General features: G+C 50.1%; 1 protein-coding gene across 3 annotated transcripts in view; it reads right to left on the bottom strand.

Moving 5' to 3' along the window:
• The window catches only part of LOC111156106 (synaptotagmin 17), an 85,262-nt gene extending 58,401 nt beyond the window's left edge, over positions 1-26,861 (bottom strand). Inside the window, exons 1-5 of one of the 3 annotated variants that reach the window (XM_022516724.1) lie at positions 26,270-26,284; positions 22,608-22,625; positions 21,791-21,939; positions 15,173-15,321; positions 11,455-12,074 (exon numbers count right to left, since the gene is read on the bottom strand). In XM_022516724.1, coding sequence (XP_022372432.1) covers positions 11,455-12,074; positions 15,173-15,321; positions 21,791-21,939; positions 22,608-22,625; positions 26,270-26,284 — 951 coding nt within the window. Of the gene's footprint in view, positions 1-11,454; positions 12,075-15,172; positions 15,322-21,790; positions 21,940-22,607; positions 22,631-22,789; positions 22,989-26,269; positions 26,285-26,799 lie in introns of those variants that run through there. The other 2 variants (XM_022516723.1, XM_022516725.1) reach the window with 2 other exon arrangements.
• Positions 26,862-27,137: the final 276 nt, after the last annotated feature.

Raw genomic sequence — 27,137 nt, 5'->3', positions numbered from 1 at the left:
GTAAACGGTGAAGCCGGGACCTTCACCAGGTCCCAACTCCTTTAGTCAAACTCTAAAGCTAATCCTCTTTACACAACAGTATTTATTCAATTCAGAAAACATCTAACGAGTTCCTTCCCCACGCCAGAAGCACCGAGAATACACAGAAGCGGAAGCTGATGTTATGGATAGTCTGGCCAAGTCTTAAGCTGTACATCAACAGGATATGGAGGGGGACATCCCCTGCTGGACCCAGAACTGGCTGCCTGGGCCCACAGCTGGGAACAAGGGACAGGCACTAAGGAGCAGACAACTGGTGGGGCCCAGCACCTCGCTCTGGGATTTCTAAAACGCAGAGAGCAGGTCCCGCAATATTCCAAACCATCCCCGTTCCCTGCCTCTATGAGCAGAAGAGGAGACACTGGCTGAGTGGGGAAAGCTGAGGACTGTCCCCGCCGTTCCACCCCAAAGCCGAGAGAGACGGCTGCCAAGGGATTCACTTGCAGATCACACGCCCCTACTGGAAGGGGAGACCAGCATCTGTTTAACCAGGGGTCTTACCCATCTGCTTTTCAGCATCCTGACCGGATGAGAGGAGGAATGGAGACAAGTGGCAAGCAGAGGGAAGGGAGAGCACAGAAGATCTTGCACTCCGAGCCGTCACAAGAGTGAGTGAGGGGACGCAGAAGGTGCCACCCGCCCCCGGGCCTGACCTCACCACTGCCAGAGACCACCGAGCTCCCTACTGCCAGTCCCACCTCTCCCCATCCTGAGGAGTCTCTGTGGCCACCAGAGTCCTCCCTCTCCATGTCCACGAAACAGGCTGCAGGAGCCCAGGGAATTAAGGGTTTCTGGAAGCAGCCCTCAGCCTCCACCTGCAGGGAGCTGATGAGTAAAAGCTCGGGCGCCATCACCCCTATCTGAGTGCCCAGGCGGATCATGACCCAGGTGCCCAGAGTGGTAAATGCCCTATAACACATCCTTTAGTATAGGTCTCACCCTCCCGCTTCCCTTCTGGTTCTTCTTGGCATCACCCTGAAATACAATACTTGCTCTCAAATCTTGGTCTCAGGGTCTGCTTCGAGGAGAGCGCAGCCTAGGTCAGAGACCACTTGCCCAGGGCCAATGTGCCCTCTGATTAGGACCCATCCTTGAGAGTGCCTCCCCCAGGGAAGGAAGCCCAACAGTGAAGAACCATGAGGTACTCTCCTCTACTTCCAGGAACTTCCAAAGAGTTGACATCCGCCTGCTACCAGGGTCCTGCCTACTCAGCTTCTTTAGTTGGGGAGGTTGGCCAGGAAAGCGTTAGCCAGGGAAGAGGCAACAAAGAAAGAAAGAACTGCAACCATGGCAGCTAAGTAAGAAGACATTCACCATTACTTCTCCCAAACCACACTCACTCCCACTGCAAGGCTCCTGAGTAGTGGCCACCGGCCAGAATGTGGATGTGGAACCACACGGTAGAAGAAGAACCAACCTTCTTCCACCATGTGGACAAGGGCAGGCAGGACTCAAGGAAGGACAGGCCCCTGAGACTCCTCCCTGGGACTTCCAGAACTCATAGAAGAGAGGACCTGTCTTCCCCATGTATGTCCTGGTTGGTGGAAGGGAAGCCTGGGCCAACTTGCGGCCACTTTTGCTCCTGTGCATAAGAAGGGTCTTCCTGAGAAGAAAGACGATGGAGGAAGGCCGAATGGAGGAACATTGCAGCTGAGAAGGATTCCCAAGGCATAACCTAAGTCCCAGACCCAATGGTACTGGAACCCCACATGACCACAAGTCTTCCTCTTTGACCAAAGCTAGCTTGAGATGGGTTCTGTCAAGTTTAACCAAGATTCCTGATATAAATAGACATTTTGAGGGCCACACAAGGAAAGTAAACCTCTTTATCTCAGTGTTATGCAATTTTTTTTTTTTCTATTCCTTAATCAAAAAAAACAGCAATCCCACACTGACACTTGTCTTGGTTCCCAAATCAGACTGTCCTGTGGACATTTTAAAAAATCCAGTCAGGGACGCCTGGGTGGCTCAGTTGGTTAAGCGACTACCTTCGGCTCAGGTCATGATCCTGGAGTCCTGGGATCAAGTCCCACATTGGGCTCCCTGATCAGCAGGGAGTCTGCTTCTCCCGCTGACCTTTCTCCTCTCATGCTCTCTCTCTCTCTCTCAAATAAATAAATAAAATCTTAAAAAAAAAAAAAAAATCCAGTCAGTTTGGTGCTGCTGAGGAAAGCCATGCGCGTGCCCCTTGAACTCTGAAGGATCTGTTCAACAACACGTTCCAAGCAAACACAGAATTCCTTCTAAGATAACTCCAAAGGGGTAAGAAAGCAAGGCACATATTCATATAAAAATGTTGTTATACTTATGAAAAATGCAGTCTTATCCCACTTGACTTACATAGGCTAGATCAATTTACAAAGTCGTTGGCCGGGGCTTTCTCCTAAATAGATTATGTACGGTGTAGGCTTAGACTCGGGCTCAGGTTCCATTCCCCATTCCAAGTGTGCAACCATGGGTAAGTACCTTAACCTCTCTGAGCCTCAGGGTCCCCCATCTGCAAGTGTCATTACCAGCCACCTGGTGGGGTAATGTAAGTGTTGCACACCACCTAGGTTCTAGGATGTGTGAGAACCCAGAACATATTTACTGCTAAATGTAAATTGTTCAATCTTACTTGGCAAAGGCAACATACACAGACTTCGCTTCCTAAGCCATGGGGCTGTGAGTGCTAGGCATCAAAGACCAAAAACACGTTCCTTCAGTCAGAGCAAATCTCAGGTGAAAGCAATTTTCAGAAACATAAATATCCAGCATTCCTGTGTGCAAATGTCACTTTTGACGCAACACATTTTCTTCTTCTGAGTGCAAGTCAAACATTGCTCCTCAGTGGAAAATCTGGCTTTGTAATAAAGGATACTACACACCACACGACGCAGAATTATCCCCCAAGAACTTTAAAGAGCATTCCAAACTGAGTCTTCTCCTTCCCAAATGGCCCCATCAAACATAATCCTGATGGCAGCCTATGTTGGCCACGCAGCTCATTCAACCACCACAAGGGCCAGCCAGTGAGTGGTAGAGCCACGCTTCTGAGCCATATGTCCTACTAGGACGGCTAGCCCTTCCTACTTCCCTCTAGCCACTCGGTATCACTCAGCATGAGGACCCCAGCCCACATGTACCAGAATCTCCCCACAAGTTCACTGAAGTGTGATTCATCCAGGACTCAGGACCTTGGAATCAGTGAGGCCAAAGTCTGGGAGCCTCTGCCCCTTGTGAAAAGATGAGAACAGCCAGCATGACAGCAGAATCCCCACTCTGTCAGGCAGCCTTGTTTACAACGCCCCCAAAGCTGGTGTTGAACGTCTAAGGACTGTTCCTGTGCCTTCTAACCGTCTCTCCACTTGGCCCCTCGTGCACCTGTACCTCACACCAGGTCTAGGACATCGCCTCCTGCCTACACGACTGCAGCAAATCACTCCTAACTGGTGCCTCTGTTTTATTCTCTCTTTGTACTCCAACATGTTATTATAAGAACTGTCAGATCCAGAAAAGCTGAAAAATCTGTACAGTCCCCTCCTTTTTATACACATCACCTAGCTTCTGCAATGCAGCTATTAATAATTCTACATTAATATTTTAAAGCCATGCTACACTTGCCTTATGGTGCATCGAATGATTTTTTTTTTTAAGATTCATTTATTTATTTGAGGTGGGGGAGAGGCAGAGGGAGAGAGAAAGTCTCAAGCAGGCTCCCTGCTGAGCACAGAGCCCAATATGGGGGGCTCAATCTCCCCACCCTCAGATCATGACCTGAGTCAAAATCAAGAGTTTGACCCTTAACCGCCTGAGTCACCCAGGCGCCCCTCCAAAGATCTTTTTTGGAAGGCATCTTAAAATAGGCTACAGACATTGGTAGACTTCCCCCTGAAGCTTCAGCAGGCCTGTCAGTAGCCTGAGCTCAATGCATCTTTACAGCATCCCATCCCCCGCAAGTAACATTTATACCCAACAAGGTGCACAAACCTTACATGTACCTGATGAGTTTGACAAATGCACAACCTGTGTATCAGAAGCCTGTCAAGATGCAGAACATCACTATTCGTCCAGAAATGACCCTCCTGCTCCCTTCCACTCAATTCCCTCCCCTACTGTCCCCTTCCCACAGCCACTGTTCTGATTTTTTTCACCATAGATTAGTTTTGCTGGTCCTCAAACTTGATACAAATGCAGCGGTATGTATGTGTTCTCTTGGGCCTGGCTTCTGCTTAGCATGATGGTTGCTCAGAAACATGTTCTACTTGGCATAATGTTATTGACATTCACCCGTGTTATTGTGTGTATCCCGGTACTTTGTTCCTTCTTATTTCCGAATAATGCTCCATTACAGGAATATACCTTGGCTTGTTATCCTTCATCCTGCTGATGAGACACCTGGCTGCTTCCAGTTTGGGGACCTATGACAGGAGAAGGTGCTGTGAATACCTCAGTGTGATTTTTTTGTGTCGACATAATGTGATCTCTCTTAGGCAAATACCTAGGCATGGCAGTGCTGGACCGTGGAGGTAGATCAATGTTCAGTTTCACCAAGAACTACTACCACATTATACCCCTCGGCTGTCTGAGAGTTCCGGCTGCTCCACGTCCTCATCAACATTAGGTGTTGTCAGTCTTTGCAGCTTTTAGACATTCCAGGAGGTGGGTGTGTAGTGATATTTTGCTGTGGTTTGAATCTGTAGTTCTCTGACTGGCTAACAATGTCAAGCACCTCTCCATGCGCTTAGAGACCATCTGTATGTATCTTCTTTTGTGCAGTGTCTGTTCAAAACGGTTGCCCATTTCAAAATTGGGATTTTTTCTTGAGAAGGAGAAAGAGAGTGCAAGCAACAGGGAGGGGCAGAGGGAAAGAGAGAGAATCTTAAGCAGGTTCCATGCCTAGCACAGAGCCTGATGTGGGGTTCGACCTCAAAACCCTGAGAATCACGACCTGAGCCAAAATCAAGAGTCAGATGCTTAACCCACTGAGCCACCCAGGCACATTTCTTTCTTTCCTTTTTTTTTTCTTTTTTTAAAATTTTTGGGTCATTGCTGTTCTTTATATATTTTGGATGTAAGTATGTTGTCCCCCAATGATTTCTCTCCAGGGTAGCCTGACAGGGTCACCTGTCCTTCTCAAAAACCCAGGGCTTGCCATCATACTTACGAATAAAACTAAAGTCTTCACCTATACCTTTAAGACTGATGTGAAGTGACCTTTTACACCAATTCAACTTCATCCCCTATCATGCTTTCCCCCTAACTCTACTCCAGTCACCAAGATGCCAAACCAGCTCCTGTCTCAGGGCCTTTGCACTTCCCAAAGTCACTATTTGGAATGCTCTTCCTCCAGACATCCTCCAGGCTCACACCCTCCCTCCATCTAGCTCTCTACTTAAATTCATCTCCTCACCCATTTAAAATAGCTTCCTCACCCTCGCCACCCAGCCATCCCTCTCCAGCCCCTCATCCTACTTTGCTTACTCTCTTGGCACTGACAGTGAAACCCGGCATTATTTGTTAACTCGTTTATTCGCTACAAGTCTCCCTCCACCGGGATGTAAACTCCACGAGAACAGGGACTTTTGCCTTGTGGGAGAGAACCAGTACAATGTCGTGGTTATGGCACACCATTTTTTATGTCAAACAGCCTCAGTCCTACCACTTAGCAGCACAGACAAATTATTTCCCTCTGCCCAGTTCCCACATTTGTAAAACGGACCCTTGTTAGGATAAACTACTTGGGCCATGTACATCATTTAGAGCTGCGCAGACACCAACTTATGGCTCTATCACAAGTCCCAGACCCTAGAACACAAAAAGCACCTGACAAATACATAACAGAATGCATAACTGAATAATTTATACAGGCACGCTATTTTTATTGTAGATTTACTGGGTCAAAATCATCATTCTCCCCCAGTTCAAGGGACTTTCACTTCCAAAAAATTCTTTCTCCTGAGAAGAGCTCACATCCGTGCAAATGCACGGTAAGGGACACAAAGTCGTAGGTACTAGGTCTCTTCTTGGCACCGGCAAACCAGTACCCACAGGTTATGTTATTCTAGCCACAACCCAGAACAAGAACTCTGCTCCCTCCTAATGTTCTGGAGGTTCTGCTACTTCTATGCGGCATCTACTCTCCCCACCACCTTGCCCATCCTTCCCAAAGCCACGGGATCTTAAAAGAAAATAAATTGCCTTCATCTTGGGTAGGTTTCTGGCTCAAAAAAGGATTGAAGAAATGCGTATACACCCATATTCATCACAGTATTACTCACAGTATTATTATATACTGTAGTATAGGGCATATTAACATCTAACAATAGCTATCCCATTTGTTACATAATAATATGTCAAAATATATGTTGCAATATCTACTACAGTATCCCAAAGTACCTCACAAGAAGCAGAAGGTGGAAGTGTCCACTGACGGATGAACGAACGAGCAAACAAAACGCAGTATACATACAGAACAGGGTATTACACAACCTTCAAAAGGAAGGTCGTTCGGACGCATGCTATGACATAGATGAACTATGAGGACATTATGTCACAGAAAGACAAATGCTGTATGACTCCACGTATAGGAGGCACCTAGAGTCAGATTCATGGAAACACAAGGAATGGTGACTAGCGGGCGCTGGCGGCAACAGGGGATGGGGAGCTATTGTTTAATAGGTATAAAGTTTCCATTCTGCACCATGAAAAGAGTTCTGCAGACAGATGGCGGTGATTGTTGTATAATGCTGTGAATATACTTAATACCACTGAAAAGTACACTTAAAATTGGCTAAGCTGTTGCACTGTAATGTTAACTAGCTAGAATTTAAGTAAAAAAAAATTTTTTTTTAAGATTTTATTTATTTGACAGAGAGAGAGATCACAAGTAGGCAAAGAGGCAGACAGAGAGAGAGGGGGAAGCAGGCTCCTGCTGAGCAGAGAGCCCGATGCGGGGCTTGATCCCAGGACCCTGACATCATGACCTAAGCCGAAGGCAGAGGCTTAACCCACTGAGCCACCCAGGCGCCCCTTAAGTAAAAATTTTTTAAAAATGGGTAAGCTGGTAAATTTTGTCATGTGTGTTTTGTCATAATTACTAATATATTATTTTTTAAAGAAAGAGTAGAGTCTAGGGGATGCCTGGGTGGCTCAGTCAGTTAAGCATCTACCTTTAGCCAAGGTCATGATCCCAACGTCGTGGGATCCAGCCCCGCTTGGGGCTCCCTGCTTATCGGGAAGCCTGCTTCTCCCTCTCCCTCTGCCCCTCCCCTCCACTCATGCTCTGTCAAATAAATAAATAAAATCTTTAAAAAAGAAAAAAAAAAAAGTAGAGCCTACAAAGATTTCACATTCAATGGCCACAGTGTTGATCTGCTGCCGTCCACTTGGATGAGCAGAATTTCTCTCAGCGGTGAGAGTAACTTCACACCTGTTCAATCACCCCATATGCTTTCTATTTCTCTGTCCTCATTTTCATTATCTCCTAGCCAAACCTTATCAACGAGACCAAAAAACTGACAGAAGCTCCATTAGCCACTACTGTCCTGAAGGCCAAGATCAAAGATGCAATGTTCAAAGTCACGAAACAGCTGGGACGTTCTGCCGCGAGCCAGACTATGCCTACACGCCGGCCTCACCCACCACCGCTACCGTGGGTTCTCCAAGGCACAGAAATGCAGAACTCAGCCCGAATAGCCACACTGATCCCACACCGGCGAGGCAGGCTGAAAACAAGAAACTGCCAAGCTCTGCTTTCCACCCCCAGACACAGCTGCATCTACCCCTCCCGTTCAGTGCTCACTCGGGTGAAGGCAGACCCTGGCCTGCCAGGAAAACCAGCATCAACATCCAGTGGCCTCCAGGGCACCGTGTGAGGATTTTGTTTTCCGTCTCCAAGGCAGGCCTCGTTTGCACAGTATGGACTTTTGTTCAGAACTAGTATCTCTTTTTCTACATTTGGGATGAAAACACACTTACCTGGATGTCTGCTCCTAACACCCTCTGCCCCTGGCTCTCCCTGCTTCCCAGAGACTGTTTCTCCTGGAAAAACGCTCCCTAGCCTGCGGGGACCAGCCCTGCCCTCGTCTTGCCGGCATGGCAGACCCTGTTGCTGTCCTTGAGCCTCCATTTCCCCTTCTTCCACTGTGGGCTTTCTCCCTCTGGCAGTACGGACGCTTTGGGCTAGAACATTCTTCGTGGTAGGGGCTGTCCCGTGCACCGCAGGTGCTCAGCGGCATCCCGGATCTCCACCCACCAAACCCACAATGCTTCCCAGCACCGTCAACCATCCTGAGAGCAAGACTGCCCCTGGCTCAGAACCACCATTCTGGAGGACAGAAGCTGCAGGCAGGCCCAGGGCCACCCCACAGATTTCCCTGTCGGGTCCCAGCCAAAGACTGACCGAGGTGGGAGTACCAATGACTGGCTCCCAGTCTGGAGGAGGACGCGCCCTGCAGCGCCATCCTGCGTTCCACAGTCCGCCTCCCGACCCGCAATCGCAATCGAGGCGAAGACCACATCCTCCCTGGGCCATCACCCTTCCCTAGACTGCTTCCCTCCCCCCTCCCCTGCAGGGCACTGTCCTAGGTCCTGTTGTGGGTTCAGCGACACCCCCCAAAAGATATGTTATCATCCTCACTCCCATCAGTCCAGAATGTGACCTGACTTGGAAATACGGTTGTCGCAGATGTGATTATTTGAAATGGGAACATAATGGGGTAGGGTGGGCCCCTCATCCAATAGGACTAGTGTCCTTGTAAGACAGAGATGCACACAAAGAAGGTCACGTGATGACAGAGGCGAGATTCGAGTGATGCAGCTATAAGCCCAGGGACGCCAAGGACGGCGAGCAACCATCAGAAGCCAGAAAGCGGCAAAGAAAGATTCTCCCCTATAGGTTTCAGAGGGAGCATGGCCTTGATCTTGGACTTCTAACATCCAGACTGGGAGACAATGAATTTCTATAGTTTTAAGCCTCTAATTTGTGATGTTTTGTCACAGCAGCCCTACAAACGAATCCACACCCAAACCCTTATCTCAAGCTCTGCTTCCAGGGAACCCAAACCTCGGACAACTGGCCTTTCTACTCACAGAGTGTAATTTCCAGAGCCAGCCCACGAAGGGAGAGGGGAGTCCACTCTTCCCTCAGCCAGTTTCCATGAGCCTTTCTTAGAGCAAGATGGACGGAGGGAAGGAGGGAGGGTGGCAGGTGAGAGAAAGAAACTCACTTCGGGGAATCCTTCCTTCCCTCCATCCTTCATTCATTCAACAAAGATTACTGAGTGCTACCTGCCACATGCCAGGCACTGTTCTAGGCACAGGGCATGGAGAAGTGGACAGAAAAAATAAAAATCTGTCCTCATGGGGTTTGCATACTAGCAGGGGAGACATAACAGAGAATGTACGGTCTGTGAGACAACGGGAAGGGGCCAGGGAGGGCCTTAGGTGGGGGCCACCAGGCCAGCAGAGGGATGCGGCAGATGCCTCTGTTGCCAGCTACAGACCGTCCCAAAGTCCTGCTGGGGCATGGTATCAGCTCAGGCAGACAGCTGTCCCTGAGGCTGTGCGAGTGCACCTGACCAGCAGCCAAAGGGCCATTCTGGCCCGAAGACCCACTCTGGCCTTCCCCTCCCTTCCTGTGTTCTCCTCACCCCCTCACTCCTGCTTCCTGGGATCACCTCCTAAATAAACCACCTGCACCCAGGGCCTTGCCTTGGCCTCGGATTTTGGGAGAATCAAACTAGGGCAGATGGGCCAGGACCCGCTGACTGAGACTCTAACACTTCACACTACAGCCAAGGCAAGGTGTGCGGATGTCCAGATTCCCTGGGTGTCCAGGGTCCTCCACTTGAATGTGTACAATCGAGCTTGGCCACACAGAGTCGATGTGGTCCAGTGGGTCTCCCTCTTTCTAATTTCTTAATGGTTGGAAACCCAGTGAGAAGGCTACACAGAAAGCATCCAATATGTCCTGGTCATGTGATGGGAAGGAGGACATGGGATTACAGCAAACACTGGTAACACCTGGACCACTCGGTCCCCATCCCGATCGCTTCAGTGCATGTGGGCCTGAATGCGGCTGCCAGCTCTCATCCTTTTTTTTTGCGTCTGTGGATATCAAAGATCTCTTCATCCACCAGTGTAACGGGTCAGAAATGCCAGGGAAGAAGCGTCTCCATCCCCCACAGCCCTCATTCAATGGCTGATAGGAACTGGTATATAAACACCCCAGCTCCCCTGCCCCCCAGGTGGAAAGACTCATAGGCATGTGTCTAACACTGGCTTCTCCTTTCCCTAGCTCGTTTTGGCTCCATTCACCCACAGCAGTGGCCGGCCGGGTAATACACACGTTATGTGACTGTCCCACTCCTTCCTAATGTGTCCTCTGGTGTCACCTACCTGATAAATTATTTCCCTTGCCTTGGGATTTTCTCCTTCTTGGGGGATCCAAATGAAGAGAAGGATAAATCTATCTTTGAATGGAAACACACACACACAGTAAATCAACCTCTCCAGTCCCCATGTTTAAAGCCTGTCCTCCGGTGTGATGCTGGCTCATCAAATCCCTGACCAGGAGAGCTCAGCTCTGAAAAGCACCTTGGTATGTCAGACCTAACGTAATCCTGCCTGCGTTATACGTGATTGTCACCCTCGGCGTGAATGGACGACACTGGCCTCCAACCGGCTGGGTCTTTTCCTTCCCTGGGGCGCCCACCTCCTCCTTCCGCCCCCACGGAGTGCACTGTCATCCTCCAGTCCACAGAATGCCCAAGCGAGGGATGCTCCCAGCCCACTGGGGACAGAGCCTGGTCCGTGGGTGGCTTCCCCAGCAGCCAACTGCCTGTCTGTGGGCTGGTCAGAGGAAAGAAGCCAATCTCACAATTTGCCTGAAAAACATCCATATATCATCCTGTTCTTCAGCCCTCATTTTATTTTTCCCAAATCAATTTCTGAAAGTCAAAATGACTGATAGCTTCATACCCTGGACCATCATTCTCCTTATTAAATAACCCGGCATCGACAACAAAAACCTCTCAGGGTGGTGATGGTTACGTGAATCTATACATGTGATAAAACTTCATGGAACTACATAAACACACACACACACACATGCACGCACACATACACGTGCACGCGCACACACAGTGGTGCGTGTAAAACTCCGTGAAAATCCAATAAGGTCCAGAGCCTCGTGGCCAACGTCCCTTTGCTGGCATTGCTAACACACTATGGTTGTGTAAGATTTGTGACTGGGGCTGCTGGGTGACAAGAACACAAGAACTCCCCGTGGCGTCTGCGACAGCTTATAAGTCAAAACTTATTTCAAAATTGAAAGTTTTTTAAAATGCAAAGGCAATTTAAAGAACGAAATGAAAATCAGCTTTAAAAAAAAAAAAATCTCCCAGCAGGTAAGACCACCAACCTGCCCCTTACCTGAGAACTGGGGACCAGCGCCTTCCACCAGTGCCCGCCTTTCACCAGGTCAACCTCACACAGGGGCACGGACACCTTCCCAATGACACAGTGGCGGGAGAACTTATCAAAATCCACCACGGTCAGCAGTAGGGTCCTCCTCTGCGCTTCTAGGAAGGGGATCTCGAAGGTGTAGCGCTCCTCAAACACGGGTTTTTGGGTCTTGCGTTTGACCCCCGTCTGCTTCGAGTTCTTCTGGTCCGGCAGGAGACAGATCTTGACGTAGGGGTTTGAGTGCGCCATGTCCTGGCGCGAGCCGTCGTGGGAGATGGGGGGCGGCAGGTCCCTGGCCTCGATCACCCTCACGGTCAGGTGGTTGTGCAGCAGGTCATACTGGGTGCTGAAATGCAACATGCCCAGCTGGTACTTGGACAAGATCTCCTCATCGGTCAGGAAGTCCACGTCGTCGCTGTTAGAGTCGAGGGAGTACAGCTGAGGCTCGAACTTTCTGAAATAGTCATCCGGGGTATAGGTCCGTCTGAGCACCGAGGGCTGGATGGGCTCCTTTTTGGCGTTGAGCACGCCAAACTCGACAGGTTTAATATCAATGAGCGGGGAGCTGGGCCGTCTGGATTCAAGACCTAAACAGCCACCAGAAAGAACAATTAACACTGCCACATGTGGGACCGAACCCGGGCGGCTTCATGAGACTGGCAACACTTCCTAGACTCTCACGCCGTTCACCCTGTTTCCTAAGGCTCTTCGCCATCTGCCCTCCATACCTAGAGATCCTCTTACCGATTCTGAGACGCAACATAGAGGCATGACCATCCCCATCACAACCAGCCACTGTTCTCAACGCACTGATATATCAAGCCACCGATCTCCACGAGGTAGAGATCCCTATCTCTAGGAGCAGCAATCCCTTCTTGACAGATGAGGAAACAGAAACTCAAAGTAACTCTCCGGAAGTGACGTAGGTAGTAAAGAGGCAGAACCAGGAGTCAAGCCCAGCTTGTCTGGCCCCAGAGTCTTGAGGCTAACCATGACCCTATACTGCCTCCACTTCCAGAGAGTGGACTCTGGAGCCAGACTTCCTGGGACTCGGGTTTCCCATCTGTAAAATGGACTCAGTCATAGCGCCTGCTTCAGAGGATGGTGATTCATGGAGCCAATGCATAGAAAGGGCTCGGCACAGAACGTGCCCATGGTAAGAGTTTACTAAACGACAAGTTTCTGTACTTCTCCAAGGATCACATTTGGACTTTCCCACTCATGAGGCACCTCTCCCCTTCCTCTCAACCAGCAGACTTCATGGCTCCCAAGTCCATCATTCGAATCTTTGCTCACCCCTCGATTCTAGCAATGAGCTCATGGAATTTAAAAAAAAGAAAGAAAGAAAACAATTATTTAACTGAGGGACAACTAACACACAAAAATGCAGTACATATGAGCTCGTGGGGAAGTACGCACCCGAGAAGCCATCGCCAAACCTATGCTACAGACATACCCATCACCCCCCAAAGTGTTCTCCTGCCTTCTTTATGGAATTTTTCTGGGGATAAGGACCTTTAACATAAGATCAAGTCTTTTAGTAAAATGTTAGGTATATAACACTGTTAACTGTAGGCACCATGCTGTCCAATAGAATTCTAGAACTTACTTATCTTGTGTAATGGAAACCAACACCGCCAAAGGCCCCAGTCCCTGCAGAACCTGGTAACTACACTTTCCTCTCTGCCCCTACGAGCCTGACCGCTAGATTGCGCACATAAAGCAGGGTCACATAGCATTCGTTCTTTCACGACATTCTTATTAAGTGCCCCAACACCTGTCCTATCCGCTAACATTATGAGACTTTGGTCTGATGCATGGTTGGTATGCTGGTAACTCTGTGCTAAATGGAAATCATCTGTGTACAGAGCTGGGTGGGAGACCTAGGAATCATCTAGACAGGTTCTATTCAAGACATATATAATGGGGTTCAGAAAGACAAACGACATAGGTAACATAAAACCGTCTCATTTGTAAGAGGGCAAAGAAACTGTTGAAATGAATGTTAATATGCTCAACATCTCATCAAAATGAATACATTTTAATGAGACAGTTTAAATTCTCTCGTGTTTCCTGGCTTCAGAATTGTGGGTATTTAACACATACAGCGTGTCTCCACGGGGCTTAGCCCCATTTAAATGCTCACCAGTGACATGTGGCTGGAGGTCACTGGATTGGACAGCGCAGGTTGAGAACAGGCCTCTTGTTTTACAGATGGAAAGACTGAGGCCAGAGAAGCCTCACGTCCCCTCTGTTTCACTCTTTCAAGCCCTTGAACTTTTCCTACTTCCTCCCCACCATTTACCCCCAGGAAAGATGAGACATGAATATTTCCTGAGAGGATTTACTTCATGAATTGTAAGCTTTTCCCCCTCTGTTGAGTGAACTGCCGACAGCTGACCGAGAGAGGAGAGATACTTTGGGGGAGTGAAAGGAGGCTGGGAGTCTCTGGGCTTCATCCTCCTCCTTCTTCCTCACCCAAACCATCCCATCTTGTCAAACATAGATGCTGTACATCCGAGTGGACTAACTTGTGGGGGGCGTCTGTGAACCCTATCCAATCCTGAGATACATTCTGTCTGGGTTTAAAGCTGAAGAGGTTTCATATAAAAAACCAGATTGCGGGCGCCTGGGTGGCTCAGCGGGTTAAGCCTCTGCCTTTGGCTCAGGTCATGATCTCAGGGTCCTGAGATCGAGTTCCACATCGGGCTCTCTGCTTGGCAGAGAGCCTGCTTCCCCCCCTCTCTCTCGGCCTGCCTCTCTGCCTACTTGTGATCTGTCTGTCAAATAAATAAATAAAATCTTAAAAAAAAAACAAAACAAAACACCCAGATTGCCAGTTTCTCCTCAGAAAGGGCAGGCACTATGGAGCCCACGGTCTCGTTCCCACAGCAAGAATGAGTCACAGCTGTCCCTTTCAGTCGGGCGGTAGCTTCCCAAAAGGGCCACAGTCCTCACCCTGCCCTGGCAACTGAGGCCAAGTCAGCTGCCACTTGTCACTGCATTAGAACAATCCTCATCTCTGCTCAACCCTTTGCAAGTCACTCACTGACATGACCCGCCTGGCCCTGAAAGTTACTCGAATTTGTGACTTTTGGGGTCTGAAATGATACACGTGGACCACATCAATCAACTGAGCCAACTCGGTGAAACTTGTGATCAGTAAAAAGAAAAATCGATCAAAGTAAGTGCTTCTGGGGCGCCTGGGTGGCTCAGTGGGTTAAGCCTCTGCCTTTGGCTCAGGTCATGATCTCAGGGTCCTGAGATCGAGTTCCGCATCGGGCTCTCTGCTTGGCAGGGAGCCTGCTTCCTCCTCTCTCTCTCTGCCTGCCTCTCTACCTACTTGTGATCTGTCAAATAAATAAATAAAATCTTTTAAAAAAAAAAAAGTGCTTCTGACTGAACTCAGAAGAAATCAGGTGCAACGCACTCTTGTCACATCGCCATTCTTTCTCTATCCTCTTGTCTCCTGGCTGCCATTCCACTGTGCCCCCTCCCCAGAGACAACCCCTTCCCTCATGTCTTTCCTTGGGGATGCCACCGAGTGTCTGGAAAAGCCAGCTCTCTCCTTTGGTCCTGAAGACCTGGCTAATGGGATTTTTAACCTGCGGACCCCGCATGGAGGGGGAACGGCACAGGACCACATTAGCCACGACCCCTAGGCAGTCACAGCAAAGACACTTACTTGAAATCCTCCGGGTCAGGCTGTACGTAGACTTAGATGTGTCTGAGGACGAGCATCTTCGATCTGGGGAATTGGTCCGTGGGGTCAGAGGGACTTCACTGCCTGTGTGGACGGAGTCCCCGTCCTTGTCACTGCTCCGGCTGGCCATCCTATAGGAATGAAAGAGGTCTCAATGGTTGTTAAAAATCTCCAGGGACTGGCACCTCTGTCCCTGGGAGGATAGCCCCGCGATCAAACAGCTCTCAGATCCAGTGTATACAACTTGCAGTAACACAAACTTGAATCAGTGCGGCAGCCCTAAACTCTCAGTAATGTCTTACTTTTTGCATAAGATGTGAAATGATATGAATAAATACTTTCTGTTTTAGAACAATCTGTCAAGAATGTGCATGATTTCCAGAGAGGATGGTGGGGATACGTGCTTATTCAGGCTATTGCCACATGGGGGCGCCACGTTGGCTAAGTCAAGCCAAGACCTCTTGATGCTCAGTCTGGAAAGAACCATGGGGTTGGCGTATTCTCATCTGAACTTCTGCAAGTGGCTTTTGGTGGAAATGGCCTGCTATTTCAATCCTGAGTCTATACTTTATATCTTTTAAAAGTAACCTATAGGGATGCCTGGGTGGCTCAGTCATTAACCGTCTGCCTTTGGCTGAGGTCATGATCCCAGGGTCCTGGGATCAAGCCTTGCATGGGCTCCCTGTAGGAAGGAAGCCTGCTTCTCCCTCTCCCACTCCCCCTCCTTGTGTTCCCCCTCTAGCTGTCTGTCATATAAATAAATAAAATCTAAAAAAAATATATAAATAAATAAAATAAATAAAAGTATCCTGTAACAGTGTCAACTCAAGAGTTCTCTGAGTCAAGGTTAAAGCTACAAAATGGCCCTGAGAATCAATGACTTAAGAGCAATAGTTTGATGGGAAGAAATAGTTTAAAATGAGCAGAAGCCGTGATCCAATGCGCTCCCAAGGAGGATGAAAAATACTAAAAGAAAAAGCACTGGGTCGGGGATGGGAAGATACAGGGTAGTAATTAAGAGCACAACCTCTTGGTCTGAACCCTGGCTGGGTGACCTTGGGCAAGGCCCTTCCTCTCTCCGTGCCTCCATCTACCCATCCGTCAAATGGGAATAATAACAGTACCTACCTTAGATGGTTGCTCTCAACACTGAATGAGTTAGCACATATAAAATGCTTAGAATAGTCCTAAGTAGTAGGTGTGTGCTCAATACATTTTGGCTAGTATTATTACAATCTTTAAGAGCCCCCAGTCCCCAAAAAGCTAGGTGAGGATGCCACGGGGAGGGGAAGGGAGAGGAGGGTTAAAAAGGTGGCGGAGCGCCTGAGAGACTGATGCTGCTATTGACGCGCCCCTAAGCTACCCTGGCTGTGGATGGATACCTTCTGAGACCGCACCCCCCCACTCCGCCCCCAGCATGACATTTAAGTCTGTGCAGAAGCTAGTCTTGAAAAATGCAAGTTTCCAATTCTAGGAGGTCTTCAGATACATCCTGTGCATGAAATGAGATGGATCTGATGTTATCCCAAAGCAATATAAGGGTCACAGCCAGGACAAGACCAGGCATATGATGAGGGGTGGAGGGGGGCTGCAGAGGAATGCCCAGTCCTTGCTTGCCTCCCACTCCCGGTCTGTAAGAGGTGCACGTAGCAGATGGAATGGCCGGGGGTGGGGGGGGGGGCGGCAGGGGAAGGCACAGAAATGCAGCCATACTGTACGCTTGATTCTTCTCTCGAAGGTGGAACCACCTCAGGCACCCCCAGCCACGAGCCTGTTTCCTGGAGGGCCGCTGCCATAAGTCAGTGCAGCGGCCACCTCCACCTGTGAAGTCCCACCCAGTTTTCAAGGCTCAGCTGAAGGGCTGTGGCCCCTGAAGCCTCAGATGAGTCCTCTCAGACAACAACTGAGCCACCCTCCTCCTCTGCACTCCCCGGGCTTCCCAGCCCTTCCCCCAGCACACTGAGCTGAGCCACGATCTTCCCTCTGCCCAGAACACTCTTCCTGTCTCCATCGCCTGTCAGGTTCCTTCTCATCCTGAGTCATGTCTCAGCTTCAACAGCATCTCCTCTGAGAGGCCCCACCCTGTCCCTACCTATCACCTCCTCTCACCCCATCAGCCCTTTTCTCCCTCTTCAACCATGCTTATCTTTTGCGTCTGACACTAAATTCTGACTCAGTGTCGCCCGTTCACCACGGCCGACCTTGCCCCAGTACAGCGTCTGGCATGTGTGGGGTCTTCCACATTTATTTCTCAGTAAATGAAGGAATGAATTCACCCTTCTTAGGATTCTTTCCTGATGTATCTTGTCTTAAAATTATCTGAGTGCATATCTTGCCCCTCCCCCCCCCCACCGCACAGCAGGGTACACTCCTTAATGGGGCATCTGTACTTCTCTTGATTAAAGGTACCAGGTGCTAGGCACCCAGTATGTGTCAGGCACTGTGCTAAATGCTCTGTCTGAACCATCTCATTAATCCTTAAAACAATCCAGAGTTTACTTGTTATTAACAAGGTTCACCCCATTTACAGATTGGCGGGGGGGTGTGGGCACGAGGGACAGGGGGTGGGGGATGGGATGGATAATTATTTTGCACCTGTTACACTCCCAATGGCCAGCAATACCAGCATGCCCCCAACTACTGAGCTGGGTATCCCTTGTGAGACCTGTCAGAGCTACGGACATGGTAGGTCCTCGATACACGCTTGATGGACAAAGAAATGACCTGATGTTAGTTCACTCTTCAATGAGGGTCTCTCTGGCTTCACTCCAAAAGCAGCCAGTCGGACTGTATACGGTTTTCCCGACCTTCACCAGCCTGGCCCAGCCAAGGAAAGCTGGGGGACCCAAATGACAGGAGCCTGTGTGACAATTAATGGTGTGGTGTGTTCCCCAAAATCCCACACACAAAGGACTAGCTCATCTGCCACAGGCCGTCCCACGGAAAGGTATGTCCTGTGGTTCTTAGCTCAAATGTCACAGTAGGAATAGCACTGCAAAGCCTGTACACTTGACATTTCTACTCTCTGCCTGTTTGATAACATACAACTGCCCACTTGGTAAATAAATCTGGGGAAAGCACAAGCTGCAAATTCACTTTTTGAATGATTTAACCCGCCTCCCCTTTACAGATTTCTCTTAACATTTTGCATTATGTTGAGTGCCAATAATGTATACTAAGGTGCTACCCAGGATTCAAGATATTCATCCTGAGAAGCACGGAAAGTCATGTACCGTTGTTCAGGCTCTAGACTGCAAAGTTCTAGGTGGTATTCATAACGACCACCAGGTGAATGGGGCCTTCCAGAGTTGTGCAGTGTGTTGGCCCTGCTGGAAAGGTTCCAGCCCTCTTCTCAGCCTGTGGCAAAACCAAAGCGTCTTCCCAGAGGGTCTCCACTCCTTGCCCCCAGAAGGAGTCCCCCACCTGCACAATGGGTCAGCAGCCAGGGGAAAGTGCAACTGTCCTCCAGCTCAGTGCTAGAACCTAGGCCATGCATCCATAACACTCAACATCTGGGCATCTGCGGTAAACAGGTAGCTGACTGTGATTTTCGGGGTCCATCAGGATTCTGCACTGGCTCAAAGGCCAATTCAAATTCCTTGATCTGGCATTCAAGACCCTACAGGACCTGAGCTTACAGGCTCATTTTCCATGACTTCCCCAACTCTTCCTGGGTGCTGTGGAGTCTGCCCACCCTGGGTCTATTCCCTCTGTAACTGCTCTGGTTACAGCACCCAAACTGTCTATTACAAAAATCGGCAAACTCTGGGGCCCAATCTGCTACCTGACTTTGAAGTAAGACAGGAACACAGCCATGCCCATTCAGTAATGCACGGTCTATTGCTGCTCCCACACTATGTCTAGGAGCGGTTGGGACAGACTAAGTCCTTTCTAGGAAAAGTGTGCCCAGCCCTGGTCTACAAGCTTGGTTCACATGTGTCAGGTGGGATGGCCCTTTCCCTGGTTCCAGGGTGGTCAGATAATCCAGGCATGATGCTAGCACCACTTCCTCCAAGCAAAAGTGACTGGCTCAACTCATTGGCCCATGACCCAAATCAGACAAATAAGAGCCCTTCCTGGTTTGTTTGCTGCTGTTGAGAATGAAGCAAAGAAGCAAGCTTAAGAATGAAGCAAATATGGGGTTCCTGGGTGGCTCAGTTGGTGAAGCGTCTGACTCTTGATTTGGGCTTGGGTCATAATCTCAGGGTTGTGAGACTGAGCCTTGCATTGGGCTCTAAGCTAGGCATGGAGCCTACTTAAGATTCTCTCTCCCTCTCCCTCTTCCCCTCCCCACTCCTCAAAAAAGAATGAGGCCAGTATAGAAGAAATGGGGGGGGGGGGAAGAAGGCACAAATGCATGCCCATGACAACATATGACCCCTGGATCCAGCTATGCCTGAAGCCACTGTCCCAGGATTTTTCTCTATAATGATACTATGCAAAACTGTCATAAAGGTGTGCAGGGTGTGAATGCACAACTCTTGGGGGTGGCTGGACCTACATACCTGCCTTATCCCCTCTACCACATTTAAAATCTCCTGAGCACAGTAATCAGACTGTGTTGAGTCTCTGCATCCCACAGTGCCTCCCCACAAAGCATACCAGAGACATAGTTACCAAAGAAACAGATTAAGTTTTCAACCAGATGACTGGCACTTTCTGCCTGTAGGCTCAATTTCTGCCTACAGGCTCAATTTCTGCCTACAGGTTCATCAGCGGGTCAATAACCATTTTTTGGAGTGAACAACACAGATAAAAACCATGCCCTCACTAAGCCAGCATCCTTCTGAGCATGGCTTTCAAGATACCAGATGCGCTGAGCCAACCTCAGCGACACAAGGCACTAGACAGTGGGAACGATCTCTCGATCATTCCCCAAACGTCTCAACTCCGTGTGTACCTGCAGGATTCAGGCTATATATACCCCATGACTAATGAAAGCATTGCTGAACACTGTTTTACACCAGTTTAAAGAATCTCCATCCATACCTACAAATTCAGAAATGAATACTTACTACTCTGTGAAGCACGTTATGTGCACACCTCATTACTCTGAATCACAACCCTATAAAACAAGTTCTATTACTATTCTCACTTTACAGACGCAGAACCCAAGACCAAACAGGGTTAAGACGAACCACTTACATTAATGCTTGCCAAGCAAGTGTCAAGCATTTGTAAACGCTTTTCTGTGTACGAAGTCAGGCAGTCACCACAACCACCATATGACATAAACCCTATTATTTTTATCATCCCCATTTCACAGATGGGAAATCAAGGCACAGAGACCTAACAACTTGCCCCAGGTCACAGAACTGGGAAAAAGTAGGAGACACAGGATTTGAAGGCGCAGAGCCTGACACAGAGCCATGTTGCTATGGCAATATTTGATGCTTCTAAGAAGAGCAAGTGAGAGGACGGAGACATGACCCCCCCCAGCTTGGAGGGAAAGAGGGTATGTCGTGGACTTCCAGAACCTGGAACAGCTCAAAGACTGAGCTGGAACAGCACCGGGTTCCCACTGCAGCTCCGGCTGTGGGCCCTCGCATTGCCTCCTGCCCTCTCGGAGCTCCCAGCTCTCACTCAGGAGGAGGTGGACTCAATGACGGCCAGGCCCTTCTCGGTGCTGGCCTTCCAGACTCAACCCAGGCTCTCTGGCCGAGTTCTTCCCTTAGCCACCGAGAGGTGGACCAGACACATGGCTGAGAAGCTTCAAAACTATGTTCCCAAAATATCTGAGCGACTGGCAGATGGAGACGTTGTGTGCAGGCGCGGGAGGAGCACGAATTGGAAATAAAATGAAAGATGCCAGAGAGAACATAAACAGCGTTGGAGGACAGGATGGAGCCTGGCAGTGCTTTTCTGCTTGCCTGTGCCTGAAGTTCACGTTCAGACCAGCAAAAAGGCACCTGTTTGTCCACTCGGTCTACCAACCAGGAGCAGCTGGTACTGAGCATCAACTCTGTGCCAGGCACTGGGTCGGCGGGGGCTAGGACCATGGGTCGTTCTGACGTGGACAGCCGTCCTTAGAATCTGGACGTCCCTTGAGGAATGCAGGTGCTCCCAGATCTCTCCTTCCACGTGGAATGACACTCAACGTTGATTAAAAGCGCACACAGGGGGCACCTGGGTGGCTCAGTGGGTTAAGCCGCTGCCTTCGGCTCAGGTCATGATCTCAGGGTCCTGGGATCGAGTCCCGCATCGGGCTCTCTGCTCAGCAGGAAGCCTGCTTCCTCCTCTCTCTCTCTCTGCCTGCCTCTCCGTCTATTTGTGATCTCTCTCTGTCAAATAAATAAATAAAATCTTTAAAAAAAAAAAAAAAAAAAAAAGCGCACACAGGCTTAGCACTGAGCGGTTTGCATCTCAGAGGAACCGAGGGAAACGGAGGGGAAGCTAGAGGCCGGCCACCAGCTTGCCAGACAGAATGAGAGGCGCGCAGCAGGTCCCCGTGTGCAGCACAGAGGTCCAAGGACGCCAGGCGTTTCCCTTCTTTCACGCCCCCGAGCCCTCCTACCCGCACCCCCCACACACCAACAGAGCAAAGCAAACTTCTCAAGATCGAGATCGCTTCCAAGGAAGTTCAGAGCAGTTTTTACTTACAGCCAGGGAGGGGTCTGGGCAGGGAAAGGTCCCAGAATTTCAACTTCATCCTCACTCGACTGGCAACAGCTGGATTCATAGCACCTCTGACAGCAGTGCCTGCAAGTCCATCTACACAGTAGCAGATCGGAGATTCTAGAAAGAAAACCCTGAGGCCATCGGGGGAGGTGAGCAGTGGAGAGGGGGTGTGGGGGAGGGAGGGAGGAGGGGAGAGGAGGAAAAGGAAAAACACCTGAAAATTACAAGCGGCTGATCCCTGCTGGGAAATAAGGACATTCAGGAGGTCTCTGCAGCAGAACACTTAGAACAAAATGTTTTCTGTTTCTATTTACCAACTGCAGGCACCAAGATGGCAAACACCAACTCGCTGAGCCGTTAATAGCGAGCAAAACATTTGCAGGTATTTTCCCGGGTAGTTTACGTGAATGTCTTTCTTGACAGGTGGGTGGTTTATACAACATCGTGAGGGCTTATACAATATGTTCTCGAGACACAATGAATATTACTCTGCCTTCTTGAAAGCAAAGCAAAAGAGGTTTTTAAAAAAAATCATCTCAGTGACATGAAAGTAAATAGAGGTAACTGAACGGAGTGAGGAAGGGGTAGGTGGGGAGCAATCCAGCCTGTCTACAGGAGTGTCTCCTCTTCCTCGGGATCTCCCTCCCTTCCGCAGAAAGGCAGCAAAACCACTGTCACTCTAAGCATCCAGTCGTTCTTTAATACTGAACAGCCCCGCAGCCCCACATAAGACTCCAAAGCGAAAGGCAAGCACCTCTTGATCAGAAACCAGACCAAAGGAATCATCGAATGAACCCACCTCGTTCAAAGGTTCCAACTGCCCTTTTAGAGATCCACGGAGAAGCCAAGGGCGTCGGGGGCGAGAGGATTACAAAAAGAGAGACAAGACCAGTTTAGCAATATTCCAGCAACTCAGAAAAGAAAAAAAAAAAAGAAAGAAATTTAAAAAAAAGGCCTGCACCTTTCCATCTTTCCACTTACCATCCTGGGAAGGGAGCTGACTCCCTAACAAGCTGCTGCTGTCTACGGGGCTGCCGGTAGCCTCCTGGCTAACCAGCACCGAATAAATGGGAAACTTTAGCATTTCGATTTGATTTGCACCGTATGCTGTTATGAATCAGAGCGGGTGGATAGATAGTCATGCTATCCAACGCAGCCACACTTCAGAAGAGCAAACCTTCCCATACAGAAATAGCCATGAAGCCAACCCAGAAGGACATGATTAGCTAAGAGGCAGACAGACACAATGTGTGACTTGGGATGTGACTTGGCTTCTCCCACCCTCCCAGGGGCCCTACCTTAAAATCCTGCTCCAATGGTGATGGTGGGGAGTTCCATATGACCACCCACAAACACAGGGAGCAGAAAAGGAAGCCATAATCTGGTCCTGGGAGGGGACGGGGGGTGGGGCTACCTCCCTTTTCAGCCCCACCTCCCACCAGGACTTCTTCTCACAGGTTCCCGAGGCATAGACTCCCTCCCCCCACCCCCCCACCGCCAGGGAAGAGTGGCAGTGGCTTAGGAACCAAGGGGCCAAGTAAACCAGATAGATTAGGAGTTCCGCATCCCAGCCTGGGATAAATCCCGGAGATGAACTCAAACTCGGAACGTCGAATCCAGACAAAGAAAGTTATCCCCTTTTTCAGTTCTCTCGCAAGGAGGTGGAGGTCTCAGTTTGGTACCACCGCATGTTAACATGTTTCTAACCCTTGTACATCTACCCCCCCACCCCAGCCCCTCTTCCTTTCTAAACAGAGAGCAGACCTCAGCTCGGAGTCTTGGACATAGCAAATATGTGGCATTATTATCCTTGTGTTTATTTTTCCAGCTGCCTTCTCTTTATATCAAGTGATCCTGGTTTTCTATTATGGTAGTGACATCAAGTTTCTTTTTCATACGATTTTAAGTTAAAAAAAAAAAAAAGTGAGTCCCTTTATAGGAAAAAGTATTAAGTAAATATAGTACAAGTGGTACACAGCTCATGAAAAATTAAAAATCCTTGAAGTGATAAGGGAATGGCTGCAGCTTGGGAAAGAAAGTCTCAGGAACTAATCAAAAACTCTTCCAAAAGCAAAAGTTGAACCACACACAGAACAAGACCTGAATATGCCTGGGAGCCACACAGAGCTGAGAGGATAAGTGTTAGAGCCGGCTTCACCACCAGCCAATCATGTGACTTGGGTAAATCAGGGGGCCACTCTGAACCTCAGTTACCTCTTTTCTTCAATGAAGGGCTAAGCTAGGACTCTGAAAATGCCTGCATGTGCTGACCAGCTACAAAGTATCTGCACTCTTTCCCTAGCTTTATGAGAATAAGGTGGTTTTGTCAAGACCAGCTGGAACCTATTAGGCATCAGAGACTGTCCTGAAAGTGAAAAAGCAGCAATAAGCTAGGCCCTCGTACACTGACATGAGAAAGTGCTTGAAGATGCTTACAATAAAGTGCAAAGATAAAGGGCTGCTTTTTCCTTGGACAACAGTCCATGCCCATTCTTTTCTAAGAGGAAAGCATTTCTTGGGTGTGTGGTGATCAAAAGACACCGTTTATAAAATCATGTGTGTAGAGACAAGGCCACCACAGGGCCCAATCATCCAGCTTTCTCAAACCCCAGGTACAGGAGGAAGGTCCAAGGAGCAAAGAGAAACTAAGGAAGAAGAGGGGAGGTAACATGTTTTTACGTTCCCAGCATGCTAAGTCTTTCTTTACATTGGGTCCTCGGCGTTCATGTATTTGACTGGATGGAGGATCATTGATTCAAGCGAGAAAGAAAGAGGAAGAAGGAGAATCCAGATATTCTAGAACAGGGGTTGGCAAGCTATGACTTGAAAGGTTACATCTAGCCCACAACCTCCTTTTGTACGGTCCTCCAGTTAAGGATAATTTTTGTACATTTTAGAATGGTTGGGAAAAAAATCAAAAGAAAATGAGTACTTCTTAGCACACAATATATGAAATTCAAATTTCAGCGGCCACAGGAGTTTTATTGGAACACAGCCACGCCCATGCATTTACTATTGTCTATGGCTGTTTGAAGCCATACTCAGACTTGAGTATCTGTGACACAGACCATGTAGTGCTCCAAGAAAAATATTTACTATCTGGACCTTTATAGAAAAAGTTTCATACCTTGTTGCAGAAGGAAAGTCAGTTTCACCAAGCAGACTCATTTTAGCTGCTTAACAAATCCCACTGTCCCCCACCATTTCCCCAAGACCCCTAAGCAGCTGTGTGACCTTGGGCAAGTCACTGATCTCTGTCCTGAAGGTGGTTATTAAAAACCACAGAAGCCTGTTCTAATAATGTGTATTTCGCACTGAACTATGCATTCTGAGGGGCAGGCTGTGCTGCTTTCACAAAGCGCTCACGTATTTGTTGAGTGACTACTGAATAGCCCCCCAACATTCAGCATGCAGTAAATGTACAATAAATATGACCTTCACTGAACTTGAAAAGAGGACCTAAAGATTCCACAGAAGCCAAAGGAGCAAATCTAAGCCAACCAGAGGGATGGAAAGACCAAGATGGGTGACAGAGCACAGAGTTCCTGCCAGGTTGTAAAGTCTGAGGACAAGATGTGAGCCAGTGGGGAACTAGGAAATCAGCAGCCCTCCCAGCTGTAGCCGAGGAGAAGAGAAGTGAGCCCAGATGCACCCTCAGTGTGGGAACCTGTAGGCTTCTCCGCTGGGCAGAGAGGAGCCAACCCCAGAAAGCAAGCAGCTCAACGGGTCTGACTGCAGGTCTGACTGCATGACCTTGGCGCTGACCTGTCGCCACTTCCCCGCCTTGTATCGAAGGGAAAGGTCTCTTGTCAAGCAGCCTCTCCCCAAAAAAGAATGCCTGGAAATTATTTCGGTCCAAGAATTCTTGAGAGAGTTTCCTCAAGGTGATGGGGGTCCACAACTGCCAGACCCCAATGCAATGGCCGAAAACGACCGGTAGCTCCCGCCCCCACCAACAGCGCGCCTATAGTATATCCCCCACCCCTCAGCACCCAGTGCCCAGGAGAGACGACGTCCTTGTCCCTCCAGGCCGGAACAGCTGCCTCAGGCTCGCTCCGCCGGCCAATTAGCCAGAGCCGTCACCACGGCAACGGCAGCTGGCGGGCCGGGCGGCTGGCGCGTCCCGGGCCGCCCTCCCCGCGGCCCCTCCCCTGGGGTGGGGTGCAAGGGGAGGGGATGGGGGCAGAAAAGTGCGCCCCACCCCCACTTCCTCCCCAGGAGGTGAGGGCGCACGTGCAGAGTCCACAGGGGCCCTTCATCCCGGGGTGTGGGGGTCCCCAGCCCCTTATCCTGGGTCGCACCCCCGCCACTGCACAGGCTGCGTGCCCTCGGGCACCCTTTTTCTCAAGGCAAGTTTGTGGAAGCCCCGCCGCGCGTCCTCCCTTCCGCGCGCTCACGGCCGGAGGGGGCGCGGCACCCCCCACCCGCACCGCGGACCTTGCCCCCCAGCCTCAGCCCTACCTGGATGTACGCCATTTTCGCCCTCGCGCACTCACTCCGGCCCGGGCATGGCGCCGCCACGGCCACTTTGCCCTCGCCAACAGGGGAGGGGGGAGAAAGCAAAGGGGGAAAGGAAGAAAAAGGCAGCCGGGTGGCCCCAGACGTGACTGGCGTGGCTGATGAGCGGCGCCCGCCCCTCTGCCGGCCGCCCCGTCCTTGCCTTTCCCTGCGTTCCGGCTCCCGGAGTCGGGGCCGCCTCCCAGGTTGGGAGAGCTGGGGCGCCCAGAGCCCCCGCCTCGGCCACTCTCGCAGTCCGGCGCTCCCCCCGAGGCGCTGCCCTGGCTGGAAAGAGGCCGGGGCGCCTGGGAAAGGAGCCCGGGGCAGCCGCGGGGACTGCAGCGACCCCGGCGCAGGCGGGGCTGGAGACGCGGGGCCGGTGCGCGCCGGAGGCGGGGGAGGGGATGGGGAAGGGGGTGGGAGGGGGTGGGAGGGGGTGGGAGGGGGCGGTGCGCGGGTCAGCCCATCCGGTCCGCACTGGGGCTGGCACCTACCCAGAGCAGAGCCCCCGGGACGGCCTTGAAAGCCGAGGGGATACAGTCCTGCCCGCTGTGGAGTCTGGAGCGGGGAGGGTCCTCCCCATCCAGCCCTCTCCCAGTCCGGGTTGGGAAAACTTTATTCCCGCCCCACCCGACGCGCCTAGAACTGTTGCGGCGAGGAACGCAGAGGCCAAATGAATGGGAGCCTTAAGTTCAGGTGGGGCCTAGGGTGCCCGGAGGAACGTGCTGTGGCCAGGGCCACAGGGGCGCGCGGAGACAGCGGAGCGCCCTTTTTACCCTAAACCTGCCCTAGATGCGACCTGGGCTCAACAGGTCTGGAGCGGGGCGGCCCG

Source organism: Enhydra lutris, unplaced genomic scaffold (genome assembly GCF_002288905.1).
Source record: "Enhydra lutris kenyoni isolate GAN:26980312 unplaced genomic scaffold, ASM228890v2 scaffoldscaffold45, whole genome shotgun sequence".
NCBI classification, from domain to species: domain Eukaryota; kingdom Metazoa; phylum Chordata; class Mammalia; order Carnivora; family Mustelidae; genus Enhydra; species Enhydra lutris.
This window is presented reverse-complemented; position numbering and strand designations above follow the sequence as displayed.